Raw genomic sequence first — 15,335 nt, 5'->3', positions numbered from 1 at the left:
GGACTACCCTAAAGCTATGGTGCTACGTTAAACCTAAAAGCACATTTGCATGTAAGGAAAACATCTAAATCGAATTTGTTGGGACCAGATTAATTGGTTCATTGACTTTTTGGAAAGAAACTCTAGCCATTTCTGATTTTTGCTGGGTAGACAATTGCATAGGGCTACCCCAGGTCTGAGGGGGCTACCAGGCCCCCTCAGGATCACATCTGGATGGTTTGTTCTTGCACTGGTAAGGAACCAGATGATTGCTCACACTACACTCACTTCACAGGGGGAAAACAACCTATTCTGTCAAAAATTGGTGCCTCTCACACAGTGTTATTTTCTCAAGGATCATAATAGATCTGCATGTTTTAAGAGCTTTTTCTGTGTTTTTGAAATATTTCCTCTGTTGAGAAAAAGTATTTATCCCTTTCTGTTTGATGTGGAGGCTAGCAGCATCTCTCACAGTTTATTAATAAGCCAACAGAACTGAGCCAAGCAAGCAAATTTGGAAGGATGTCCTCTTTTTCTACCTATTTTATTGCTTATGGGACTATCACGGTGCAGTGATATCTGGAAATAACTCCTTGTCAAGAATGTGATGATGGCATTTGGCCTAGATGCCTTTAAAAGGGGATTGGACAGATTTCTGGAGGAAAAGTCCATAGCAGGTTTCAAGCCATGATGGGGATGTATAATCTCCAGGCTTAAAAGGAAGGTACCTCCAAATGCCAGGTGAGGGGCATCAGGAGACAGGTACAGTGGTGTCTTGACTTATGAATGTCCCGACTTACAACCATTTCGAGTTATGACCAGCTCCGGCAGCAAAATTTTGCTTCGACTTGCGGCTGGAGCTTCCAGTTACAAACAGAAAAGGGCAGGGGGAAAAAAAGCAGAAAATTCAAATTGCTAACTGTTGGTAGGGAAAGAGGTTGCTTCTTTGTAGCTCTTTCGCACCAGAGGTTAGAGAGTGTGCGTTCGGAGGAGGCTTTGGACTGCCTGATAAAGTAAGGTGCTGCTTTCTGTTTTTTAAAAACTGTTCTGGGTGAGTTTTGCTGGGCTGGGAGGGTTATGTTTCTGTGCTGTGATGGGTCTTGGGGGGTTTGTTTTTGGTTTTTTTCCCCCCATTTCCAATGGGTCTCTGGGGGGTTTGCTTGCTTTTTGGAGGTTTTCCCCCCACATTTCTGATGGGTCTTGGGGGTCTGTTTGTTTTTGGTTAGTTTTTTCCCCATTTCCAATAGGTCTTGGGGGGTTTGCTTGCTTTTTGGAGCTTCCTGCTCCAATTTCCAATGGGACTTGGGGGGGTTGGTTTTTTCCCCATTTCCGATGGGTCTTGGGGAGTTTGCTTGCTTTTTGGAGTTGTTTACCCCCATTTCTGATGGGTCTTGGGGGGTTTGTTTGTTTTGTGGGTTCCTCTCCCCATTTCTGATGGGTCTTGCACGCTTGGCTTGATTTCTGCTTTGCTTTTTCTGCATTTCTGATGGGCCTTGCACCCTTGGCTTGCTTTCTGCTTCACTTTTTCTGCATTTCCGATGGATCTTGCACGTTTAGCTTGCTTTCCGCTTTCCTTTTTTTGCACTTCTGATGGGTCTTGTACGCTTGCCTTGCTTTTCTCCGCCCCCCCTTTGGCCGGAATGGATTAATCGTGTTTCCAATCGGTCTTGCAGTGGGGTTTTTTTGGTGATTTTTTTCATGGATTAATTGCATTTCAATGGGAAATGGTGCTTCAACTTATGACCATTTCCAGTTACAACCATCTTCCGGAACAGATTAAGTACGTAAGTCAAGGCACCACTGTATCTAGTTGTCTCATGTGATCCCAGAGGCCAGAGGTAGGACCACTATGAGATACAGGAAGCTGGATTAGATGAGCCCTTGGCCTGATCCAGCAAGGCTCTTCTTATGTTCTTATGGAGGTACCAGGTGGAGACTGCTACCCCCCTTCCCCCCCCCAAGAGGGGGTAAGCTCAACATATATGTGTTATTTGTTATTCTCCAATATTTTATACTTGGTAATGGGAACCAGTAATATTGTATAGTCAGCTTCATTATTTTCCAATTGGGAGTTCTGCTTTACTGGTTTGAGGGTTTGAAGCTCTGGGACCATGCCTAATAACGCCTTAAGAAGATTAAACAGATGAGTCATTTCTAGAAGTCTGTAACTGATATTACAGCAGGAATAGACTTTTTCACACTGAAGTATTAACAAAAAATTGGGCCCTGGTGATAGTTGGAAACTATGAAGATGCGGAAAATTAAAATTAAAATACCCAGGAACTTATACAGAGATGAAAATGCACTGCTACCAGATATTAAACAGAGAATAGTGAATAAACATTTTTCTTTATCTGCAAGTAAATGTAGTTCTGGGGAACTGATTACACCACCTAAGAATCAATTTGACCCATTACACCAGTGAATCTGTAAACTCCAAATGGTGCTGAGAGAACTAGTAAGCAATCAGCAAATCAACCCCCTCTAATAACTGACATGACTAGAAATTTTGATGATCAAATGAAATTACTTCGAGAGCAGTGTATGCCAACTAGCTAGATTGTCAAATCCAATTGTAAATAGTTTTGCTGCACAGCTGGGAAACTAGATGGGCTGGTGGATAGGATAAGCTGCTGCCACATACAATGGGGTCTCTACTTAAGAACGTCTCTACTTAAGAACAATCCAACTTAAGAACAGCTCCATTTGCTAAATTTTGCTTCTACTTGAGAATAGAAATCCAAGATAAGAACAGGAAAAAAACCTTTCCTGCTCTTTTTTTAACCTTAGGTCATCTTAGGTTAAAAAAAATTCTCCCCCTAGTGGTAGAGTACGTATTAACCAGCTTTGCATTAGTTCCTATGGGAACAAATGCTTCAATGTACGAACGCACCTCTACATAACAAAAAAACAGCCAGAACGGATTAAAACAGCCAGAGTGGTCCGTGCGGACCAGATAGGCGGGGTATAAATCAAATAAATAAATAAATAAATAAATTGGTTTTCAGTCCATTCCTATGGGAAATTTTGCTTCAACTTAAGAACGTTTCAACTTAAGAACACCATTCCAAAACGGATTAAGTTCTTAAGTAGAGGTTCCACTGTAGTTTCTATGGATGGAAAAGAGCAGATATGGATTAAATGGTTTTCAATGCATTCCTATGGGAAATGCAGATTCAACATAAGAACTTTTCAACTTGAGAATCACCTTCCAATACGGATTAAGTTCTTAAGTAGAGACCCCACTGTAACTATCAAATTGAAGATGAGCAAATTAATGATAACAGTAATTCACGTTCCTATAATAATATCAAAGCAAAGAAAGCTCTCAGGCAAATGATTAGGCTGAGATTGAGGCCATGTGATATTATTATTTTTCATGTACAATCTGACAGGGGGGTGATTCCCAACCGGGGATCTCTATTCCACCCCTGAAGTTATTGTTGGGCCCTTTATCAAGCAATATAGACTGAAAACCAGTGCAGAGGATTTTTAAGAACGCACAACACCTAAGAACTGTCCACACCAAAGTTTCCATCCTTAATTATGAAAAGAAAAAGACACTTATAGCAGAAAGGAGTGGCATTTTGACAGTAATAAGACCTCTCCTCTCCTCTTGCATGGAAGAAGTAGAAAGAAAGGAGAATTTCAAGGGAAATGAATGCCCATTTAGATTAGTAACCTGGCTGGACAGAGATAGTGAATGTCTTGAACAGAGAGGAAAATCTCAGGGAAAGATGGGAAATATACCTACTTAGGAAAGTTCCCCAACCATTTACAGACAGATTCAAGTAAGATAGACAGCAAAAGGTCAGCCTCTAATCTGCCAGACTGTTCAGACTCAGTGGAAGAACTGATGTGTTCCTCTGTTAATATTCCCAAAAAGGAAAGGAAAGCAAAGTATGCCACTCATATATCATCCCACAGTGCTTAAGCACAAGTTAATTACGCAGACTACACATTAGCGCCCCCCCCCCGAGAGCTGGGTACTCATTTTACCAACCTCGGAAGGATAGAAGGCCGAGTCAACCTTGAGTTGTCTACCTGGGATTTGAACCCCAGGCCGTGAGCACAGTTTGGCTGCAGTACAGCAGTTTAACCACTGCGCCACAAGGAACACAGCATATTATTGGAATTGCAAAATAGGTGAGTCAAACTGAGCAACACAGTTATCAAGAAGTACAAGGGAGAAAAGTCAATGGAGTATCCTCATGGAAACTTATTTCCCCTAGATTCATAGTAAAAGAAGGATGCGTAGGGAGTTTTAAGGCCAAAGATGTGGACTTGCAAATACTATCTCTTCTAGAACATGGTTCAGCAAAAAGGAGACTCCAAATACTGGCTGAGTTACCAAGTCCTAACACCATCAGACCTAGAAAGCTCCCCCCGATAAGACGTAATGTAAAGCAACTAGATAACGCCATTCCAAATAAAATAAATGTAGCCATGAACCACCCCAATTTATTATTTTTCCTGTTTGTGCCCATCTCTAGTTACCAGTATTGGATCTTGTGCTGACTCAATACTGCAGACTGAGGAATATACGAAGGCCCAAAATGCCATTTTCACTGCCAACAATGCTGCTGAAGCAATACAACAATTTCAAACTCTGACTCCCAGGAGTCTTTTGAGTATTTAGGCATGATTTTTCAGGAATTAGGAATATGGACAGCTCAGCAAAAATATGCTGTAGAAAAGGGTTCACAGGCATAAAAATCTTGAGACTGTTTCATCCACAATAATGGTCACAGTTTTACATTTATATCTGTAATACCACACTGTACTCCAAATTCTTTAAAGTAGGAAAGCAGTCTTCCTTCAGTGTGTACACAAACCTGGCTCAGGACATTTAACTTTCGGCTGTATGGATGAATTTAGCTCCGTCCATTCTGATTTCTTTCGTTATGCAGGACTCACATGAGAGCAAATGGATGAAAGATATTAAGTACAAAATACTGATTACAGTATAGGGTTGAAAGGACTTACAGTCTAAGGGGGACAGCCTACCCTAACAATTCACTTGATCAATAATTGTTGTCTGAATTATTCAGAAAGGGCTCCATATTTGGCACAATTAAACTTAAATGAATGTGAAGACCATCAATGTGAATTACTTGTATCTAAAGAAAAGACACAAAACATATTGGGGTCTAGTGTCAACAGTCCATCCAATTCATGTTGTTTTGGATAATATGTATTGTGGGATATTTATCCACAATCAGCAGAAAATCTGTTACCAACAGTTTGTTTCTATTTTCTGTGAACATAGAAATATATTTCTGAATCACCTTCAATCAATATTTCAAAATGTGTTTGTAAATAATGTGCTTTTAGAAAACGAAGAAAGATAGCAAGTGTGCTTTTATAAAAAGAAAGAAACCGAGACTGTATTCCTTATACTACCGACGATGCTTGGAGATAAAAAAATTAGAAGCGAAAGAATCCAGCAACATACAAAAAACAGACACACAAAATGTTCTTACCTTAATTTGTGCAAAAGGTCTATCAAAATTTCCAACATAAAGCAATCCAACATTCTGTGGGAGAAGCCTAAAAAGAAAAAGAAAAGAAAAATAAGAATTATCTGTGCATTACCACACTGAAAGAGCAGACATGGCTAAATACATTTAAGGCTTGCTGCTTTGTACATCAAGCAAAAGACCAACTAAATGCAGGGCCATTTTTTAAATACTGAAATGTTCGCTACATTTATTACTTGATATGTTTTATGCTATTTTAATTAACTGTGTTTCATATTTTCTTGTGCTGACTTCCTTATTTTGTGACATGCCCTTGAAGGTCTTTATAGGGCATTTTCCTCTCCCCTGGACCTTGGCATCGAGAGATGCCACCCAGAGATGCCATAAAGCAGATTGGCGTTGGAACAATACTTCAAGTTTGTTATAACCTTATAAATATTAGCTATTAAATTTTAAACCATTCATTCTTTTTCAAGCTTTTTCCTATAACATGAAATGTCCTGCACAGAAGCAAAATAATAGTTCACGGAAATATATACAAAACAGTTTGAAAGGGCTTTATAAAGATTTGGATGCTTCATTTTGTGATAGAATCACTACAGCACATTTGAGTATTTTCTTGACCTGTCTTCATTCTGCCCAGCAATTTAGTAAGTTGCATTTTTGACTAAGCAAGCATCAAAACTAACATGGCCAACTGCAATAATGACTAATTCAAATTACGTAATAAACTGAATGTTGAAAAGCAGCAGCAAGTTGCCGGACAAACCTGTTACAATCCACATCTCAATAAATTAAGATTTCAAGAGCTATTACAGAAGGCGGTATTTTACTGAAATGGCGCATTTATGTTAGGTAACAGATATTTTACTTTTTTGTATGACCACTTCATTCAGCATGGTCCAGCATAACATTAAATACTATCAGATAAGCAAAACACAAGGTTTTCCCATAAATTACAATGGCTATCCTTTCAGTTCAGGGTAGCACTGGGCAAAGTGTGACCAAGGCAAATATACCAGGGTATTTTTAACACCCCTCTTCCCCCCACAAAGAGAGAGAGAGAGAGAGAGAGAAGGCTGCAAAAGTTCATTTTCTGCTCTTGAAAGCCCTTGCAAATAGCAGGAACCCTCTGAAAATGGAACTGGAAGTGGATACACACTCATTTCCCATTTAGATCTCTCCATTTTTTTTAAACCTTTTAAAAGATAATGTGGCTACAATGGGTCATGGGGATGGACTAGCCTCCCCACCTTTACTTCAAAATAAATTTTACTGGAGTTCAGCATCGGTGCTCATACTGAAAGTGCCATTCATTTAGGGCCACAATTAAAGGGGACAGCAAAGTTTTTGTTTGTCACAGAGCTATACAAGCATCAGTTGCTTCTATTTAGATAGATTCTTGCACAGTTGCGTACTGTTAGCAAGAAGAAAATAGGTATGTGTTACAATTAGGGTTATTTTTCTGGAATACTTTTTTTTAACTAAATGTCATTTGAAATGACATACTCTGTATGGATACATGTCCCCTGACTACACTTCAGGTCACAGTACTTCATGTATATAACTATACATATAATTAAAAAAATTAAAAGATACTTGAATAAATAGCTTAGCATGTCTTTACCCACAATTGCCAGTTTCCCTATAGCCTGTTAGATACTTTGTCCAGCCCTTTTATAAATAATGCAAGTAACTGATCTTATTTCAATCCTGTGGGAGACTATTATCCAGTGTAACAGGCATTACTATTAGAATCTGCCACTCTCCCTCCCCCACGACTGTCTCCATTCTCTTATTCCACTTAATCTCATAGAAAAGTATTTTTCTGTATAACCAAATGGAGACTGAAAATAATGGAACTATTCATGGTTTTAACTCCACAAAAATTTTATATGACTTTGGACTGGCAGATTTCATTTCCTCTGCGTGCCATTTTGCTTCTAAACAAAACAATAAAAGTTAGTTTTGAGGAAAGAAATGTGAAAGATGAAAACAATTGTACTGCTAAGTACCAAAACCCATCAATGAAGGACTACAACATCTGTTCTTAAATATTTGTTTTAATCATATAGCACAGATGTGTAGTTTGACATTATTCTTTTCCTTATACTTCTTTCGTTTATTTCCATTTCCAGAATCTACCCTCCTTCGTTTCAGTTCTCAAGGGATGGCATGTATACACTTCCTGCCTGCCAGCAGCTTAATATTGCAAGGTTCTTTCATGAGTTAGTAAGGAGATAGAGTTGCATGTATCAATGTAAATGAGCTGCCATTGACCAAACTAATCATATTCTTATCAGATGCCAGTTTCACTTCAGCAACAGAAGGCATCTAAACCCTTCTCATTTAATGCCCTTAACATAAGGAAGGTTCCAATGACAGGGGGTGTTCAGTGAACCTCAGCCACTAGATTTATTTCCCAAAACCACTATATTACTTTGAGAAGAAGGAAAAATGCTAGATAGCTTAGTAGTTTAAGTATGTGGCTAAAGAACCAGAGGCTGAGAATGCCTTTTTGACAGGAGTTGGACTCAATGATCCAGAGTCCTTTCCAGCCCCACAGTTTTGTTTTTTGTTCAGTCGTTTAGTCGTGTCTGACTCTTCGTGACCCCATGGACCAGAGCACGCCAGGCCCTCCTATCTTCCACCGCCTCCCGGAGTTGTGTCAAATTCATGTTGGTTGCTTCGATGACACTGTGCAACCATCACATCCTCGGTCGTCCCCTTCTCCTCTTGCCTTCACACTTTCCCAACATCAAAGTCTTTTCCAAGGAGTCTTCTCTTCTCATCAGATGGCCAAAGTACTGGAGCCTCAGCTTCAGGATCTGTCCTTCCAATGAGCACTCGGGGTTGATTTCCTTTAGAATTGATAGGTTTGTTCTCTTTGCAGTCCAGGGAACTCTCAAGAGTCTCCTCCAGCACCACAATTCAAAGGCATCAATTCTTCGGCGGTCAGCTTTCCTTATGGTCCAGCTCTCACTTCCATACAACACTACAGGAAAAACCATAGCTTTGACTATTCGGACTTTTGTTGGCAAGGTGATGTCTCTGCTTTTTAAGATGCTGTCAAGGTTTGTCATTGCTTTCCTCCCAAGAAGCAGGTGTCTTTTAATTTCGGGGCTGCTGTCTCCATCTGCAGTGATCATGGAGCCCAAGAAAGTAAAATCTGTCACTGCCACCATATCTTCCCCTTCTATTTCCCAGGAGGTGACAGGACCAGTGGCCATGATCTTAGTTTTTTTGATGTTGAGTTTCAGACCGTTTTTTGCACTCTCGTCTTTCACCCTCATTACAAGGTTCTTTAGTTCCTCCTCACTTTCCGCCATCAGAGTGGTATCATCTGCATATCGGAGGTTGTTGATATTTCTTCCTGCAATCTTAATTCCAGCTTGGGATTCCTCCAGTCCAGCCTTCCGCATGATGTATTCTGCATATAAGTTAAATAAGCAGGGGAACAATATACAGCCTTGTCGTACTCCTTTCCCAGTTTTGAACCAATCTGTTCTTCCATATCCAGTTCTAACTGTTGCTTCCTGTCCCACATATAGGTTTCTCAGGAGATGGATAAGGTGGTCAGGCACGCCCATAATTTCAAATATATTATACTGAACTATTATACTTTCAACTATGGAATAAAAGCAATTACATCGAAATCTTCTAAACACACATAAACTGACAGGGCCTGATTCAAATGACATCATTTGACTTGCTGGAGAATATATATGTAACCAACATTTTTTTTTCTAAATTGCCTTCAAGCCTCATCAAAGATAGAACTTGCATTGGAACCTTTTTCTTTCTTTTTCTTTTTTGCTTAGAAATCAGTCAACAAGATAATGACAACTTTTTGGCTAATAAGAAGAGCCTCTTTTAATATACAGCAACATTCCAAATTGTGCCACAGAAAAATATGTGTCAATATGTGGGAAGCAGGGCCTAGTGGCTATTAATTAGAGGGCATATAGATAATGGTGACAAAGCAAGAAAAATGAGAGGAAAACCACATAGCAAAGCAGACCAGACAATGCTTGGATGACAAGACACAAAGCAAACAGCAAATATGTAATGAAAATAATGAGAACAATCATACTCTTTGTTCAGTACTGGAAGGGAACCAAGTAGTTTGTGATATCAAAAAATCTACAGTACCAAAATATGTCCCGTATGGCACATGCTTTCATCTCTTTCCCTTGAAAACTGGCCAATTATAGCCGAGGTAAGGATATTGAATCCATGCTCTTATTTCTCAATCCAGTCTCAGTCTTCTTCAATGTGACTCATGTACCTTGTTAACAACAGATTATTTAACGCCCAAAATTTGCTGAAGCATCAATGAATGGATGGTGGCAATACGGCCATCAGAAGAGTCAGTTCTATGTGAAAAACCTTGATGGACATAGTTTCTCTGTTTTGGAGGTCCATCCCCAAGTGTGGTGGGTAAAGTTTGGGCAAGCTGCACCAACTGATGAGAAGTCATCAGAATGACCAGACATGCAAATTTATTGTCACAATCATGAAACTTCTTACAAGAGACCAGCTTTTCTTATAGGAGACCAAAGACCTATCTATTTTGGGATGCTTTCACATTGAACAATGGTGTGAAATTGCCATGCTCTTCATGCACTGAAAGAATAAACGACAAAAGAAAATGAAATGCACTAAAAAAAGAGAAAATGAGTAAAAGTAAAAGGAAAGTTTCCAATTAAGAGAGAGGAAAGGTGGAGGCGGGGCTTTGTTGCGGTGCTGCCAGCAACTCCAGAGAGGAGCTCTCTGGAAAAAACTGGAACCCTCCGGCCCGGGATCCCCCTTTTGAAATGGGGATCAAAGGAGAGTCTAGAAGAAGTCTCTCTGAAGCAGATGGTGAGCAGCAGAAGGAGAAGAAAGGGAGGCAGACCCGGACTTTTTTCTTCTGAAGAAATCACCGTGCACGGACTGGAGCGGGCGCCATTTTTTGGCACTGAGCCGCGAGGAACCCTTTACTGGGGGAGAGGAGAGCAATCAATATAAACTAATAATATATAACAAGTAAGTAAGCCGAAGCCTCTGATTTATGAAACAGCCTCATTAAGCTGAAATAAGAATGAAAATATTTGGCTGAAAGAATAAATGCAGCGGCGGGTTTATCTTATCAGTCTGACTCAAAAGCGAAACTAAGCTTCTCCAAGTGAACTTTTAAAACACCAGGCTGATTCTAAAGCTGAGAGTCTGAGATGGAAAAATAAATCTTACGTTTCTGGAAAAGAATCCCAGACAGCAACACCGTCTGACTGGATTTAAGAGACTTCGGTGGATGCAGTGTGGCTGGGATACGTTACTCTTTGCCTTCTCTGGACTTTGGGAACTATAAATAATAGAATTTGGTGGTTTTCGGGAGAAGGAGCTGACGTGGCCGACTCGACTAAGGAGCATTAAGGGGTTAATGAAGATCACAAGACGAGCTCCAAGGACAATCTACTGGACAGTTTGAGACTTTACGATTGTTGTTTTGTTTGCCGGACTGCAGACCACGTGTGTCTAATAACAGAAGCTTGCTGAACCCAGGAGAAGAAGAAATAACTGCGTCACGGTTCTATTTGATATTGTATTTGCTGGGCTAAAAGTTGATTTTTATATTACAATATTTGGATAAAGATTGGAGGGAGATCTAAGGGGAGGATTATGATGAGGGGTTTGAATTGTTGATAAAATTGTGGAAACTGTGGAAGGATTTCTAGGGGGTGATTATTGTGGTATTTATACAAACCCCAAAGCCTGAGATGGACCCCAAAAATTCAAAAGAACAAATGGAGACTTGGTCTGTTCAATCCCAAAGCTCTGGAATAGTGGTGCAAGAAATAGAAAAGGAATGGCAGATTAATATACAAAGGCTAATATTAACAGGGTTCCAGCAAGTGAATGCAGGTCTTAGCAAAATAGAAGATTTGATGAAAGGGACGAAAGAGGGGACAGTAGATGCCAAACAAAACTTAAATGAAGTTGTACAAACTTTAGAATCTTCTGTATTAGATATGACACCAGGTAATATGAATGCAGTAGAGAGTTATCCAGTGACCCATGCAGCTTCCAAAATTAAAAAGCATTATGACAAAAATCTTAAGGAGGCAGAGATACTGAAACCAGACAATCTTATGGTGAAAATATGGGAAGTGAAAAAAATGGATATTCTGTCAGATGGGCTGAAAGACTGTTCAATTCAAAAAGAAAATGAACGATGGGATGTATTGTATAAATGGCAGCAGCTACCAGACAATGTTGGAATAACATAGAATAAAATTAAAATTAAATGATAAGATAAAAGCAGGAGGGTAATCAAACTGTGAAAAAGCAAAAAGTTGATATGTATTAGTAATATGAATTGATTGGATGATGTTATACTTTATGCTCTCCTATCCCCCAAAACCATTTTCCCTTCTCTATCCCCTCTTTCTTTTTGTACCCTTTATCCCTGTTCCTAAATAAATATATAAAAAAGGAAGAAAAGAAAAAAAGAGAGAGAGGAAAGGTACTCGATGAAAATAAACTCACTTAAATGAAGTTCTTCACTATACAATAGTGGAGAGTGAATGAAATAACAAGATGCCTGTCCCATCCCTTAAAGTATGTGTGAAAAACAAATGAAAAAGCCACTCAAGGGAAGGTGTTCTACTGCTGGAAGCTTTGGCTTCAGTCTCTAAAAGTGTTCTGCATATACATAGATCCATATGTTTGCCCTTATTACTAAGAAAAGAATTAGTCTGGAGAAACACTACTATTCCCAAAAATGTTGAAACATTCTGCAAAATAATACAGATTTACTGTGCTTTGACAAAATCAGAAGATGTATTAATGTGTTCTTATTTACACAGAATTAGTGGTTGACACATTTGAAGAAATGATTGAAAGTAGCTATCAGGTAAAAATGCTAAAACTTCTCAAAAAAACCAGGCATGTTTTGAATCCAGTTATTTTCAATGCCATGTTTCCAGTTCATATATACAAATACATTGCATAACAGCATATGATTTCTGATACTCATTAGATAAAATATTCAAACTCATTTGTACCTTTCCATGACACACCTGTAGTCATTAGCATTTATTATTCCTAACACTGGATCACTTCAGAGAAAGTGACAGTTTCATTATTTTTTTCCTAATATGAATGAGGTTCCACTATATAGCTCAAATTTTCATCATACTGTTATATTTATTTATTCTGAATCACCTAAAACTAATTTGTATCATTTTAAAAGTAATTATAAAAGCTAGTCCATTTATTGCAATAGTAGAAAACTTAAAAAGAGTTGGAAACAGTCAAAGTATCTTGCCTACTACACTGGGAAAGATTATTGTAGCAAACTACCAAGAGGTCATGACAGGCTCTTCTAATATATATGCTCTTCTAGTATATACGTATAGTCCCCCGCGTATACATTTTCAAAGCATTGTCTCAAAATCACTACAGAATGCTCCTTTGGTGCTCATCCACCTTTGCTAAGTGCATCTCACCATCAGTTTGCTGTATAGATTATGCTTCTCCCTCCCCATCCCAAGCTCTTTTGTGCAGTCCTGTTGTATGCCATTCACAGGACTTAAGTCATTTAACATTATTTCTACATTTAGTCCTATAACAGAGAGATAAAGAAAAAGAGGACATGAAAACAAAGACAAAGAAGTTATTAATATGTTTTGCCAACTGCACACCCTACTTCAATTCATTTACCTCCTAATTCAAGCCAGCTAATTGTATCAGAAGGCACAGGTTTGACAATTTAAACATCCTACAAGAGTTGTGGCATCCCCCAATCTTCCAGAGCTTGCTTCTGGAACCCAATATTGAACTGGCGAGTTATCTACATGGATCAACAAAAATGTGGGGTTCAAAAGAGAATTTAATTCCAAACTTTAATCTAATGGACAAGGTTGGGGATTCCTGATCCTTCTATATATGGATAATGAGGAACCACTGTCATATACTGTTACATATCAAATTCTACTACTTGTTCATGTCTTGTATGAAATCCAACTATCTACGTATTACAGTAATTGCCGTATGGTTTTCAGTGTACAAAATAAATATACCGTATTTTTTGCTCCATAAGACGCTCCGGATCTTAAGACGCACATAATTTTTACAGGGGTTAAACAGGGAAAATATATTCTGAACCAAATAGTGTAATAAAATATTTAATACACTATAACAGAATAACATTTGAACCATGTAAAGTGAACAGCAGTCAACAGTGGCATTAAGAACCATTACCACTGTCATTAACAAATGGAGAGACTTAAAGCTTTGTGTACTCATGTACCATAAATTTAATTCAAGTACATATAGACCATATAGACGGCAGCCATTTTGTGCTCTTCTCTGTTCCTGCCCTTTCCCCACCTAACAGCTGATCAGCCACTTCCCAGGCAAGCAGGTTCCAACTCAAATGGAGCACCTTTTAATCCAAACAGGGTTTAACTCAAAACAAGAAGCTTTTAAAGAAAAACAAGCAACTCTCTAACTGCTTGGACTAGCAAGGAAGCAGACAAGCAGCCTCTTCACTAACTGAAAGTTTCAATTTCCGCTGCCTTCCCCGCCTTCCCCACATATTAGGTATGCTAATATATGTGCACTGGAGGATTGTGGGAGGAACATCTAGCCCCTGATGAGGGTCCTGTGGGGCACCCCAAAAGACTGAGGAGCTCTCCTGGCCTCTTTCAGCACTGGGGCTGTGCAACCCTGTTCTGATCAGGAGGTGCAGCCAGGCGGTCACCATGCCTTTTGAGGGCAGGGCACACAAAGGGCCAGGAGGCTTAGGGGCCATTCAAACTCAGACCTGGCAGGGAAGATACCATTCTTGTAAGAGTGGTTTTCCCAGGGTAAGGCTCATCTATTGCACTTCAGATGAGCTGACCCCTGTGATTTCCCCAAATGTGGGAAAATCAACTGCCTAAATGGGGGACTGTGTTTCTGGTTTCCCCTGGGTTTTATAGAATCACTCCTTCCCCTTTGGTCATTGGCTGTTTGCATTGCTTGCTGCCACAGGCCTGTTTGCCTTGCTGGTTTTCCAGTTGAGCTGCAGGGAGCAGGTCTTAGAAAGCCAGCAGTGCAGAATGCTGAGGTCTGAACAGCAAGCAGTCTCTGCTGCCAGTTCAGAGGCCTCCTGGCATGGCAGTGGGAGGCTTTTGGGTGGTGGTGGCTGAACCCTGGGTTATTGCATTCACTCCATAAGACGCATGTACTTTCCCTCCCACCTTTTTGGAGAGAAAAAGTGCGTCTTATGGAGCGAAAAATACGGTACCTATAGAGATCTCTAATATTCTTGTTTGTTGAGTTTATGGAGGCTTGAAAGGAACAGTATCATTTTTAATCATGATGTTACACTGCAAATGGATCTTCCTGGATAAATTGTTTTATTTCTATCTTTCTGATTCCTCTGTATTCTCCCAGAAAAATGATTTTCCCAGTTTGTCAATAGAGGGATCAAAAGAAACTGAGAGTGAAAATTATACAGTGGTGCCTCACATAACGAGCGCACCGCTTAAGAACGAATCCGCATAGCGATCTATTTTTTTAGATCGCTAATACGATCGCATTGCGATGTTTTAATGGGCAAAACATTGCATTGCGATGATCGGTAAGCATTTCGCTTACCGATCTTCGCATTGTGATGTTTTTTAAACAGCTGATCGGCAGTTCCAAAATGGCCGCCGGGTGGCCACCACAACCATTTTCGCGCGGTTTCCTCGCTTACTGAGGGCGTGAAAATGGCAGCGCTATAGAGGATCTTCGCTGAACGGTGAGTTTGGGCCCCAAACGTTTAATGTGTTCCTATGGGTTTTTCCGTTCCGTTTAGCAATGTTTCCACATAGCGACGATTAATCCGGAACGGATTAACGTCGC

The 15,335-nt window shown here is 39.6% G+C and overlaps 1 protein-coding gene and 1 pseudogene across 1 annotated transcript in view; one reads left to right on the top strand and one right to left on the bottom strand.

Annotated features, from left to right (window-relative positions):
- The window catches only part of RNGTT (RNA guanylyltransferase and 5'-phosphatase), a 169,229-nt gene that overhangs the window by 12,265 nt on the left and 141,629 nt on the right, over positions 1–15,335 (bottom strand). The window contains exon 14 of the mRNA XM_020789179.3: positions 5,463–5,529. Coding sequence (XP_020644838.3) covers positions 5,463–5,529 — 67 coding nt within the window. The remainder of the gene's footprint in view (positions 1–5,462; positions 5,530–15,335) is intronic.
- On the top strand, positions 14,261–14,415 carry LOC144586187 (U1 spliceosomal RNA; annotated as a pseudogene).

The sequence above is a fragment of the Pogona vitticeps genome, chromosome 1 (assembly GCF_051106095.1).
Source record: "Pogona vitticeps strain Pit_001003342236 chromosome 1, PviZW2.1, whole genome shotgun sequence".
NCBI classification, from domain to species: domain Eukaryota; kingdom Metazoa; phylum Chordata; class Lepidosauria; order Squamata; family Agamidae; genus Pogona; species Pogona vitticeps.
Note: the sequence above shows the minus strand (reverse complement) of the source record. Positions and strands in the feature narration are given on the sequence as shown.